Source organism: Dipodomys spectabilis, unplaced genomic scaffold (assembly GCF_019054845.1).
Source record: "Dipodomys spectabilis isolate Male_0828 unplaced genomic scaffold, ASM1905484v1 ptg000076l, whole genome shotgun sequence".
NCBI classification, from domain to species: Eukaryota; Metazoa; Chordata; class Mammalia; order Rodentia; family Heteromyidae; genus Dipodomys; species Dipodomys spectabilis.
The window spans coordinates 2,024,909-2,037,298 of record NW_024870753.1 but is presented as its reverse complement, the minus strand read 5'-3'; the positions used below and the strand labels follow the sequence as shown (position 1 = coordinate 2,037,298).

At 39.0% G+C, this 12,390-nt stretch overlaps 1 protein-coding gene across 5 annotated transcripts in view; it reads left to right on the top strand.

Moving 5' to 3' along the window:
* Window positions 1-12,390, top strand: part of Alg9 (ALG9 alpha-1,2-mannosyltransferase) — a 60,953-nt gene that overhangs the window by 2,101 nt on the left and 46,462 nt on the right. For 4 of the 5 annotated variants that reach the window (XR_006147852.1, XM_042682797.1, XM_042682795.1 and 1 more), the window contains exons 3-8: window positions 100-234; window positions 3,526-3,596; window positions 5,034-5,122; window positions 6,870-7,005; window positions 8,465-8,552; window positions 8,724-8,829. Coding sequence is in view for 4 of the 5 variants with exons in the window: in XM_042682797.1 (XP_042538731.1) it covers window positions 100-234; window positions 3,526-3,596; window positions 5,034-5,122; window positions 6,870-7,005; window positions 8,465-8,552; window positions 8,724-8,829 (625 nt within the window). In the remaining variant the exon portion in view is untranslated. Of the gene's footprint in view, window positions 1-99; window positions 235-3,525; window positions 3,597-4,698; window positions 4,868-5,033; window positions 5,123-6,869; window positions 7,006-8,464; window positions 8,553-8,723; window positions 8,830-12,390 lie in introns of those variants that run through there. The other variant, XM_042682798.1, reaches the window with a different exon arrangement.

The following is a 12,390-nucleotide window of genomic DNA, read 5'->3' as shown; positions in this document are numbered from 1 at the left end:
TTATGTACTTATGTCTTTACCACAAACATCACCTGTTTCCTCTTAATTAGACTTTGAAGAATTTATTGTAAGGCTGATTGCTTCTGTTTTTTCTTTTAGACACACTACCTCATCTATGGGAAAGGGTTTCAGACTTGGGAATATTCCCCGGTGTATGCCATTCGCTCCTATGCCTATCTGTTGCTTCATGCCTGGCCAGCTGCATTTCATGCAAGAATTCTACAGACTAATAAGGTGAGGGAGGGGACCTGAAAGCAATCACAGCTAATCAAGAGGTGTTGCCTGGAACAGCGGAGAATGGGACAAAAAAAAAAAAATTGTAATGAAGAAAGCACTTTTTTTTTTTGGTCCGGTCATGGGCCCTGAACTCTGGGCCTGGGCACTGTCCCTCAGCTCTTCAGCTCAAGGCTAGCGCTCTACCACTTGAGCCACAGCGCCACTTCTGGCTTTTTTCGTTTTGCTTATGTGGTGCTGAGGAATCGAACCCAGGGCCTCGAGCATGCAAGGCAAGCGCTCTACCACTGAGCCACCTTCCCAGCCCCAGAAAGCACTTTTTTTGTTTTTCTTTTTTTTAGGTGAAGTCTTGCTGTGTTGCTCAGACTTGTCTTGAACTGCTGGGGCTCAAGTTATAATTGATCCTCCTGCTGTGTATTTGGGCTTATAGGCCTGAGACACCATGCTCATCTAAGAGGATTTTTTTTTAAAAGAAAAATCTATATTCATTATTTATCAAAGTGCTTTGACTATAACAATGATGAAGTCCCTGCTTTCTGAGAACATACGGTTTAGGGGACCACATACATATTGAAAAAGTAATTCTAAATGCAGAGGGTAATGTGCATGGATTAGGAAGGTCTCATTTGAGTGCCGAGTAGTAATTAAGTGATAACTGGTACTTAACTTAGTTTTTAGAATTTTTGACTAGTCTGTCTTGGTGTGGATTATTTTGGAGTTTATTTTGCTTCTTGGTTCTTTTTTTATTTTGTTTGTTTTTTTGGGTCTGGTCGTGGGGCAAACTCGGCCTGGGCGCTGTCCCTCAGCTCTTCAGCTCAAGGCTAGCACTCTACCACTTGAGCCACAGCGCCACTTCTGGCTTTTTTCTTTTTGCTTATGTGGTGCTGAGGAATCGAACCCAGGGTCTCAGGCATGCAAGGCAAGCGCTCTACCACTGAGCCACCTTCCCAGCCCTGCTTCTTGATTCTTTAGATTCATGCTTTTTGCCAAATATGTAAAATTTTAGATTTTTTTTTTAGTATTTTATTATCCATACTCATTTGCTTCTTCCCTACTAAGACTCTTAATACATGAATATTAGGGTTTGGTTGGAGGGTTTTTTTATTTGTTTGTTTTTGGTTTTTTGTCAGTCATAGGGCTTGAACTCTGGGCCTGGGTGCTGTCCCTCAACTCTTCAGCTCAAGGCTAGTGCTCTACCACTTGAGCCACAGCGCCACTTCTGGCTTTTTCTGTTTATGTGGTTCTGAGGAATAAAACCCAGGGCCTCATGCATGCAAGGCAAGCGCTGTAACACTGAGCCACCTTCCCAGCTCTGAATGTTAGATTTCTGTAATTATTTAATCTCACAAAGTCTCTGGGACCCTGTGTATTTATTTTTTATTTCAATCTGCTTTTTTTCCCATTATTCACTCTGAGTAATTTTTTTCTTCCTTTTTTTGGCAATACTGGAGTTTAAGCTCAGAACCTTATCTTTGCTAGGCAAGCACTCTACCACTTCAGCTATATCCCCAGTTGTATTTTGGTCTTAATACTGAATATCTCATTAAAATCCCTAATTAGTGTCAGTGGCTGATCAGCTGAATCTCCTGGGTTCTTGTCAGCTGCGTATACGTCTTATTCCATTTTTTGCAAAATACCTGAAGTTTGCTAGTTACGAAGAAAAAGAGGGCTTATCTGGCTCATGATTCTGGTGGCTGGAGGGTCCAACAGCGTGACACCAGTGTCCTGGCAAGGATTCCCTGTCTGTCACATGACAGAAAAGCCAACAGGAGCTGGCCACATGCAGAAGGGGCATGTGTGTACTCAAGAAAACAGTGTACTTAGCATAACCCTCTAAAGGTAGCGAATCCAGTCCTATGAAAGCATTAATCACTTCATGAGAGTGGAACCCCTATAACCTTATTACCCTTTACTAGGTCTTACATTTTATAAGTGAACCATCTTAATATCACCACTTTGGTGACTGGGATTCTAGCACATGAACCACTGGGACACAACCCATACCCAAACCACAATAGTACACTAAGTTTCATTTCCTTTATTCTGTTCCTCATACCTCATTCTTTTTCATGCCTTTTGTACCACCCAGCACTTCCAGTTACTAAGTTAGATATTAGAGATGGGGGTATTGTTGTCTTGCCAGATGTAGTTCTTTTAGTTAATTCATGTAAAATTTTAACTTTGTGTTGGTTCTCTTTCCCATTACATGAGTAATCTTTAAACAGACACTGCACCAATCACATCTGTAATAGTGCTCATATAGTAAGTTTTCAGTATGTTTCACTGAATTAATTAATGAAACTAGTAATTATCTCCATCACTTCATTGAACTCATTCTTGGAATTTTGTTGGTTATAGTAATGGACAGAAGTTTTATATTCTTGTGTAGGGCATATTTTCTGAGGAATTCAATACCCTTGTTTGTGGGATGGAGACAATATTGGGGTTGAACATTTGGCTTAGTGCCTGCTAGACAGGTATTCTACCATCCAGCCCTCAGTGCTTCTAAACATTTTATAGCAAAAACAATTTGATATACCCATATTGTGTTATTTTTAATCTGATACTTTTAATTAGAAAATAAATAAAAATCACATTACAGTAGTTTGGAAGATTGGAGGAAAATTATGTAAATTTGAAATAGGCTGCCATAATGCCATTCTACTCTGTTCTTTCCAGTTTTGTCATACATACAGAGATTTCATAAGGACCTCATTTTATCTTAATCCTGTATGATGCATTTTGCTTAGTATTCTGTAAATAAGTGGTACTTAAAACATTGTGACTACTTATTCTTAAGTGGTTGGTGAATGAATGAGCATTATATTGAAAGAAGTTTCCTACTATATTCATAACAATAAATTTTAATGCCTGTGTAATAGCCTGTGAAATGTAGTATAACTTAATCCTACTCCTGTAATTGGATATTTTGTAGTTTTAACTAAAATATTAGTGCTGCGATTGACATTTTCAACGCAGGGAATGAAGTTCCTTATCACTGCTAGAGTGATGCTGGTGGAGGTATGGAGTCTAGTGACATGAAAAATGTGTGTGGACGCCCGGCACCGGTGGCTCATGCCTGTAATCCTAGCTACTCAGGAGGTTTAAAGCCAGCTCAGGCAGGAAAGTCTGTGAGACTCTTATCTCCAGTAAACCACTAGAAAACCAGATTGGGCTGAAGAGTAGAGGGACAGCGCCCAAGTCCAGAGTTCAAGCCCCACAGCCAAAAAAAAGAAAAATGTTTTGGTTTCTCTCTGTGACTTCTGTTCTCTTGTTCTGGGTTTTTTTCAGATTCTTGTGTTTTACTTTTTGCGATGTCTTCTGGCTTTTGTGAGCTGTATTTGTGAGCTTTACTTTTACAAGTGAGTAGAAAAGCTTTGCTTCTAAAAGTTCTAGGAGATAGCCTAATATATCAGCCCTCTGATAGTCTAAGCAGTGATCCAAAATAGAAAACACTTCTAGCTCCTGAAATATGAAGTCTTGTTGAAAAAACAAGAAAAATACTTCTGATTTTATCATTAATACTGTGCCACTAAATACCATGCCATTAATTTTAGTTCTGTGAATACATATGTAGTTAGTCTTACTGGGATTTAGTAGGACCAAATTTGGTCCTAAAATGCAGGGTAATGACTTATCTTTCTCCTTGAGCCTGGCTGATGGACAACTATTCGTAACGTGAAAGCCTGCTCTGATTTGTACCCAGTACTTTTTACACAACATAGCTATCAGTTGATTGAATATTGATGGAACTATTATTTATTTAAGTGTTTCAGTAGTAAAAATAGCCACCCTTTTTTAACACTTTATTTTAATAGAACCTCACTTCATTAAAAAGTGCTTGGGCTTAATGGTCATTATTAAAGATTTTCCCCCAACTCATTATATCAGATAAAAAAAAAGTGTTTGGCATGTGTGAAAAAACAAAGCCACTATTGCCTTTGAGGATTACAATGACAAGTTGGTCTTTTTAGGGATTTGGACTTGAATTCAAATCATCTCCTTTTCCATTATGCCCCAAGTTTAAGATTTACTCCAAATTGCTCTGGACATCTTGTGAAAATTTCTTTAATGAACTAGACTTTTATCCCAGAAGTCAAAAAGCTATGAGAAATAAAGTTGTAAGAAGAAATTATGGTAGAAATAAATCATAAAACAGGGAAGTCACAAGAAAGGATCAGGAAAACCAGAAATAAAAATCAATAGAAAGTTAATCATTTATCAAGTGTTGTTAAAGTAAGAATATACGATAAGTACATTCAGTGTTTTAAAGAAGAGAAAGAAGGAACTGAAAATGTGAACAAGAAACAGACTACAAAATTATGCAAATTCAAAAAATCAGAACTTCTAGAAATGAAAATATATTATTGAGTACAAAATATGTAATATGTACTTAATATTGACATTTTAAATTCTTCAGCCAGATAATTTAAACAGACTAGATACCACTAACAAGTACATAAGTAAAATGGAAGATTGATTTGAAGAAATTACTAAGAATATAGTATAAAGAGGTTAAGAGCCAGGCACCAGTGTAGTCCTTGCTACACAGACATTTCAAATTAAGAAAAACATGCTTGCATCAGAAGTATCACCAAAGATCTGAAAGTCAAATACAGAACTATTTTGACAGGTTTGTTAGCGATTTGATGTGTATTAAAAACTGAGACACAGGAAAGAAGCTCCCTATCTACAAGGAGAGAATATATACTTACGTCTACTATCAATGTGCTAAAAACTGATTTGATTTGAAATGTCCAAAATGTGTTATAAAAAATTAGTTTTTGCCTTTCTTCTAGGGCTGTGTGCAAGAAGTTTGGGCTGCATGTGAGTCGAATGATGCTGGCCTTCTTGGTGCTCAGCACTGGCATGTTTTGTTCATCGTCTGGTAGGTAAAAGGCGAGAGGGCTCACCGTGGCTCACCAATGTCTTGAAGGAAGTACTTGTCCAAACATAGTTTATATTTAACATGTCAAAGATTTCTACTTTAAGCAGGGTGCTGGCTCACATCTGTAATCCTAGTAAGGAGACTGAGCTCTGAGGAGAGAGAGAGAGAAAGAGAAAGAGAGAGAGAGTGTGTGTGTATGTGTGTGTGTGTACAGAGACCACAGGTTCCACCATAGAAAAACTTGACATAACTCTACTTTACTGGCAGAGCTGACAGAGACCTCTGCTGTTTTTGACTTGGCTGTTGGGATCATCAGCTTTTGATGGCAGCAAGATTATTTAGCATTGATCTGTGAGAGTTGTACCTTATGTTTTTTCTTTTTTCTTTTCTTTCTTTTTTTTTCATTTACTTTGCTACTCCTAGAATTGATTTTTCTTTTTTTTTTTTTTACAGTCGTGGGGCTCAAACTCTGGGCCTGAGCACTGTCCCTCAGCTCTTCAGCTCAAAGCGAATGCTCTACACTTGAGCCCCAGTGCCACTTCCGGTTTTCTGGTGGTTTATTGGAGATTCTTATCTCATGGACTTTCCTGCCCAGGCTGGTTTTGAACTGTGATCCTCAGATCTCAGCCTCCTGAGTAGCTAGGATTACAGCCATGAGCCACTGGCACCTGGCTTAGCATTGATTTTTATATGGAAGTTTCCTGGAAGTATCTAGTTTTGTGATGTTAGTTGAGGCGCAGAGATACAGACCCTCTGAGTAGAGCCTGCTGAGTCTTTACATCTTACTCTATTTGTTGTTCTTGTTGGAGTCTAAGGAATTTTAGAGTAATGAGGACTTAAGAAGCAGGAGGGGAAGATGTACATTTTTGTTCCATGTTGTGAAATACTTTATTGCTATTACAGAGGCCTTGACTATGCCTAGTTTCTCTGGTGTATATCATGACAAGATTGTGGTAGAGGTAGATGGAGAAGAGCTGAGGACCACTCTATCTGTGTTGGTGGATGCAGGATGCAAGGCAGTGTTGCCTCCTACCTGGCCCTTCAGAAACCTTCCCAGATCGCTGTATGGTACATAGTAGGACCAAACACTTTAAGAATGCCAGGAGATACGTTTCAGAAATAAATTGTCAGCAATGACTTAAATCTTTAGAAGTATATTCCCTGCTTGGAAATATAACTCAAGGTCTCCCTGGAGAAACTGGACTTTGGTAAATTTGGATTTGAGATACAGTCGGAAGAGAAAAAGTATGGGTAATACTGTATAACTGTGAACCATGTGTTGGTGCCCAAAATATAGGAGTGATAAAGTAACATAGTTTAACTTACTTATTTTTTTGTTGTTGTTTTTTTGTTTTTGTTTGGTTGTTTGTTTGGTTGGTTACGGGGCTTGAACTCAAGGCCTGAGTGCTGTCCCTGAGCTTTTTTGCTTAAGGCTAATGCTCTACCATTTTGAGCCACAGTGCCACTTCTGGTTTTCTGGTGGATAGGAGTCTTACAGGCTTTCCTGCCTGGGCTGGCTTCACACTGCAATTTTCAGATCTCAGCCTCCTGAGTAGCTAGGATTACCTTTGTGAGCCACCAATGCCTGTTTGTTTGTTTTTTTAGATTACTCCTTTACTATTTCTAGTAGCATTGCTCAGAGTATAATCTTGGTTATTGGCATTTCAAAATATAGGTAGGTTGGTAATTATTGATATTGAATCTTAGACTTTTATTCCTTCTTCCTTTCATTTCTTTCCTCTTGCAGCATTCCTTCCCAGTAGCTTCTGTATGTACACTACATTGATAGCCATGACTGGATGGTACATGGACAAGACTCCCATTGCTGTGCTGGGAGTAGCAGCTGGGACTATTGTAGGCTGGCCATTCAGTGCTGCACTTGGGTAAGAACTTACCATAGTGTCCCATATATCACTGGACGTAATGGCAAATCCAAATTTTGGATTAGCTCCAAGTTGTGTAGGTAGCACCTAAAGTTAAATGAATTAGTTTGACAAAAATACTGAGAAGTAAAAGCATATTTCTTCATTTTTTTTAAAGCTCCTTTCTGCCTTCCTTCCTTCCCCCCCCTTTCTTTCTTTCTTTTTCTTTTTCTTTCTCTTTTTGCCAGTCCTGGGGTTTGAACTCAGGGCCTGGGCTCTGTCCCTAAGCTTCTTTTGTTTAAGACTAGCAATTCTATCACTTGAGCCACAGCACCACTTCCAGCTTTTTTCTGTTTATGTGGTACAGAGGAATCTAACTCGGGGCTTCATGCATGCTAGGCAAGCATTCTACCACTAAGCCACATTCCCTTTCCTTTTCCCTTTCCCTTCTTTTCTTTTTCTTTTTTTCTTTTTTTGGGGGGTGGGCGGTCAGTTGTTGGGCTTGAACTCTGGTCCTGGGTGCTGTCCCTCAGCTCAAGGTTAGCACTGTACCACATGAATCATAGCACCACTTCCAGCTTTTTCTGCTTATTGGTGCTGAGGAATTGAACCCAGTGACTCATGCATGCAAGGCCAGCACTCTACCACTGAGCCATCTTCCCAGCCCCCATCTTTTCTTTTTGTACCAAGTCCTGGGGCTTAAACTCAGGGCCTGGGCACTGTCCCTGAGCTTTTGTGCTCAAGGCTAACACTCTACCTCTTGAGCCACAGCACTACTTCTGACTTTTTTTGGTAGTTAACTGGAGATAAAAGTCTCATGGCCTTTCCTGCTTGGGCTGGTTTTGGACCTTTGTCCTCAAATCTCAGCTTCCTGAGTATCTAGGATTTTAGGCATGAGCCACTGGTGCCTGGCAAAGCATATTAAAATACTTGTTATTAGGATTATCCTAATTTAAATGGTAACTATTAAATATCTACCTGTTAGATTTATAAATATTCTTTAATCATAGAAAACTCTGAGAATTACAATCATTAGTGCTTTAAGAAGATCCCAAGGGTTTGAGTAATTTGTGTTGAGATTATGCTTCTCTTGTATCAAGGCCTTTTTGACTACAGCTGATTTTCTCACTTTCTACCTTGTGCTGTGCATTTTTCTGCTACTCAGGCTAAAGATCTGTTTCCTTCTTTTTTGCTCTAGTATCTTGTACACCATGTTCAAGGGAATCTCTGGTTTCTTTTAACTGATATATTTGAAATGTCCATTACACAGTAGCTCACTGTTTCCTGAGTGTCTGTGGCATGCTTAGCTCTAATGGGTCCAATGAAGAGAAGATGTACTTTCACATACCAGCTTTCTTCCTTTTCTGTCACTGGTAGAGATATTTTATTCTCAGTTCAGCATAGGTGTGTGTGCGTGTGAATGAGATCGAGCTATAAATATTTTACTTACCTCCCCACTTCCATTTTTTCTGTTAAATAGTTTGCCAATTGCCTTCGATTTGCTGGTCATGAAACACAGGTGGAAGAGTTTCCTTCGTTGGTCACTAGTGGCCCTAATTCTCTTCCTGGTGAGTTTTCTTTTTTGTTTTATTCTCATGTTATGATGAAAGCAACTTCTGATGTGGGAAAAGAAAACATTCGGAGTTCATTTTGTTTTACATTCACAGGTTTATCTATTAACATTTTGAGAATAATCCCAGAACAAAATTCTAATTGTTGTGTGTGTGTTGTTGTTTTAGGTGCCTGTGGTGGTCATAGACAGCTGCTATTACGGGAAGTTGGTGATTGCCCCTCTCAACATTGTTTTGTATAATGTCTTCACTTCTCATGGACCTGATCTTTATGGTAAGTTTTTACAAAATCTGGGGAACGGTTAGAAAGTAGCTTAATGTATCAGTGCTTCAACACTTTAATTCAGCTGTCTTATTTCATCAAATACAGTTTGTCTTTGCTAGAAGTCTTCTTACTTAAAAATAGAATGACATTTGAATGGAGCACAGTGATGACAGGTAGCTACTACTACTTCCCTTTGATTATGTGATACTCAGATACTGGCTCTCTATCCTCCTATTGATTATTTCTAGTTTTAGGGTTAGAATTTTGAGGATGGTTGGGTGTACCACAGCTTTTGATGCTTCTCCCCTCCCTCCTAAAAGTTACTTTTTTCTCTTGTTAGAAAATCCAAGTAATAGGACTGGGAATGTGGCTTAGTGGTAGAGCGTTTGCCTAGCATGCATGAAGCCCTGGGTTCCATTCCTCAGTACCACATAAACAGAAAAAGCCAGAAGTGTTGCTGTGGCTCAAGTGGGTAGAGTGCTAGTCTTTAGAAAAAGAAGCTCAGGGACAGAGCCTAGGCCCTGAGTTCATGCCCTAGGATTGACAAAGCAAAGGAAAATCTAGGTAACAAAAAAAAAAAATAATCCAACCTCATCATATTATATAGCTAATTAATATTTGGGAGAATACTCCTTCATATAATTTCTATGCATATACACATTTGATGCCACTTTTCTTCTTTTAAACATGCATATTTAGTATCGGGGATTAGAGGAGAAAGTTTGGAAATCTGCAAGGTGTAGCAAATGAGAATGGAGTCAGTGAAAGAGGGTTGGTGGCTTGGTCAGTTTAGTGTTAAGAGAAAAATTGAATGCCTTTAGTTTGAGGTGAATGCTGTACCCCATCACCACCTTTCTCCCGCGTCCCTTTTGTTTTACTTGATTTCTGAGGACATTAGAATGAACAGTTATAGGGGAATGAGCTAGATATCTTCCCATTAAGTTAGCCAAATCAGTAAATATTTTACAAAGGAGACACTTTTTAACATTAAAATAAATAGCTAGGTGCCAATGGTTCACACCTATAATAAATTGTAGCTACTGAGGAAGCTGAGATCTGAGAATCCTGATTCAAAGCCAGCCTGGGCAGGAAGGTCTATGAGACTCTTATCTCCAGTTAATCACCAGAAAACTGGAAGTGGTGGTGTGGTTCAAAGTCATAGAGTGGTAGCCTTGAGCACAAAAAGGCTCAGGGAAGTGCCAAGGCCCTGAGATCAAGCCCCAGAACCTATAATAATAAATAAATCAAATAAATATAGCTTCTTCTGTTTTAATCTTTTGGGGATCCTTAGAGTTTTCTATATATTTGAATGTCCTGACTCTGCTACAAAGCAGTCGATATTCTCTCTCTTCCTTCCTATAAATTTGTGATGTTGCCAGCCCTTTCCATGTGCCTTGGCCACATTGCTAGTAGATCCAATAGTTTGCCTGAGGAGCTTGAAAGCAAAAATTCTGAATGAGATACTTGAGCTTCCTGAGATTTAGAGAATATTATCTTAGGTGGCAAGTAACAGGCTAAAATAAATAGTGTTGTATTCAGTGAATTGAATTCACAAACCACATAGTTGAAGAGTAATTGTTAAATGAAAGAACTTTAAAAGACTCCTTTTTATTTCCTAGATTCCCAAGGATAGGTGAAAAGCCTCCAGTTCTAAGCTTTTGCCTCTAGATGTCTCTCTTCAGCCAGGAAAAGTTGGCAAATTTAAATTGCCCATTGTTTTCAGTTTACTTGTAAAATTTTATTTGACTTCTGGAGACAATAAAACCAATAAAATATGGGTTGTGTGGTAAATACTGATTTAGATGTATCCCATTCTGTATGGAGGAATAGATTGAGTTTGTGTTAATTCTGAAAAATTGGCTTCTCCATTTTCATAAATAATTTATTAGATGTTGATTGTTGTTGTTGTAGGGCTTGAACTGAGGGCCTGGGTGCTGTCCCTTAGCCTTTTTGCTCAAGGCTAGCACTCTACCACTTTGAGCCACAGTGCCACTTCTAGATTTTTGGTGCTTAACTGGCGATAAGAGTCTTACAGACTTTTCCTGCCTTGACTGGCTTTTTTAAAAAAAAACAAAAAACTTTATTTCATTTTTGTGGACTGGCTTTGAACTTTGATCCTTAGATCTTAGCCTCGTGAGTAACTAGGATTACATGAGCCACCGACGCCTGGCTGATGTTGATATTTTGATTGCTTGTTTATAAAAACATTTTGTGAGGGTTTATAACAGGGCTGTATTTTCTCTGGCCTCTTTAGGTTGGTGAGGCTTTTTAATCTACTGATCAGATAGATGGAGACAGTAGGGAAGGAGGATCAATTTTGGTGTGTTTGTGTTTTTAGTATAATGGTGGTTGGTTAGTTAGGCCTTAGCACAGTCTATGGTCTTTCCATGGACAGCTAGAATGCTATAGTCAGCTGCCTTTAGGGAGCTGCTCCTTGCTAGTAGACATTTTGTGTTTTTACCTTATCTTTGAATCTGATGGTTTCTTTTTCTTCTGATTTTCATTTGTGGAAAGAGTATTAACTTTTTTTGTGTGTGTAGCTTACTTGGAGAATATTGTTTTCATCTTAGAAGTAGAATCCCCTATATATTCTAGGTTTACAGTAAAAAAATTGTTGACAATGTATGAATGAACAAATGAATAAATGGATGAGTGAATTCTTGAGTGCCTTAATTGCAGTTGTGTCCCAGAACCACCTTGGTTAGACATATTGTGGTGCTGGCTTGGGCATTTCTTGATACCAATTAAGATGAACAGATGTAAATATTTTGTGAACATTGCTTCCATTTGGTAAATGGCACGAGTCTTTTATCCTATACGGTTGTCAAATAATGAGACAGTGTGTCTTCTGTCTTAGAAACTCAGCTCTTCCTGCTGCTTAAATGTTTGACACTAGCTTGAATTATACTGGCTATTTTATGAGTTTCTTAGTCTAGATGCCCCATTAAATATGTTAGATACACACTTTATCTGGACGTTAAAAATGTCTTGTACTGACCGTTTCTGTATACATCTTTTGGTGCCATTTCTTTTGTACAAGTACAAGCCTACTTTCTTCATATATAGATAGACTTCAGTTAAAGAATCACTGAAGCTGGATGCTGGAGGCTCATGCCTGTAATCCTGGCTACTCAGGAGGCTGAGATCTGAGGATTGTGGTTCAAAGTCAGCCTGGGCAGGAAAGTCCATGAGACCCTTATCTCCAATAAACCACCAGAAAACTGGAACTAGAGCTGTGGCTTAAATGGTAGTGCTTGGCCTTGAGCTGAAGAGCTGAGGGACAGTACCCAGGCCCAGAGTTCAAGCCCCACAACTGACAAAACTTTTTTTTTTTTTGGGTCCGGTCGTGGGGCCTGAACTCTGGGCCTGGGCGCTGTCCCTCAGCTCTTCAGCTCAAGGCTAGCGCTCTACCACTTGAGCCACAGCGCCACTTCCAGCTTTTTTCTTTTTGCTTATGTGGTGCTGAGGAATCGAACCCAGGGCCTCGAGCATGCAAGGCAAGCGCTCTACCACTGAGCCACCTTCCCAGCCCCAAAGAAAACTTTTTTTAAAGAATAATTGAATAAATTG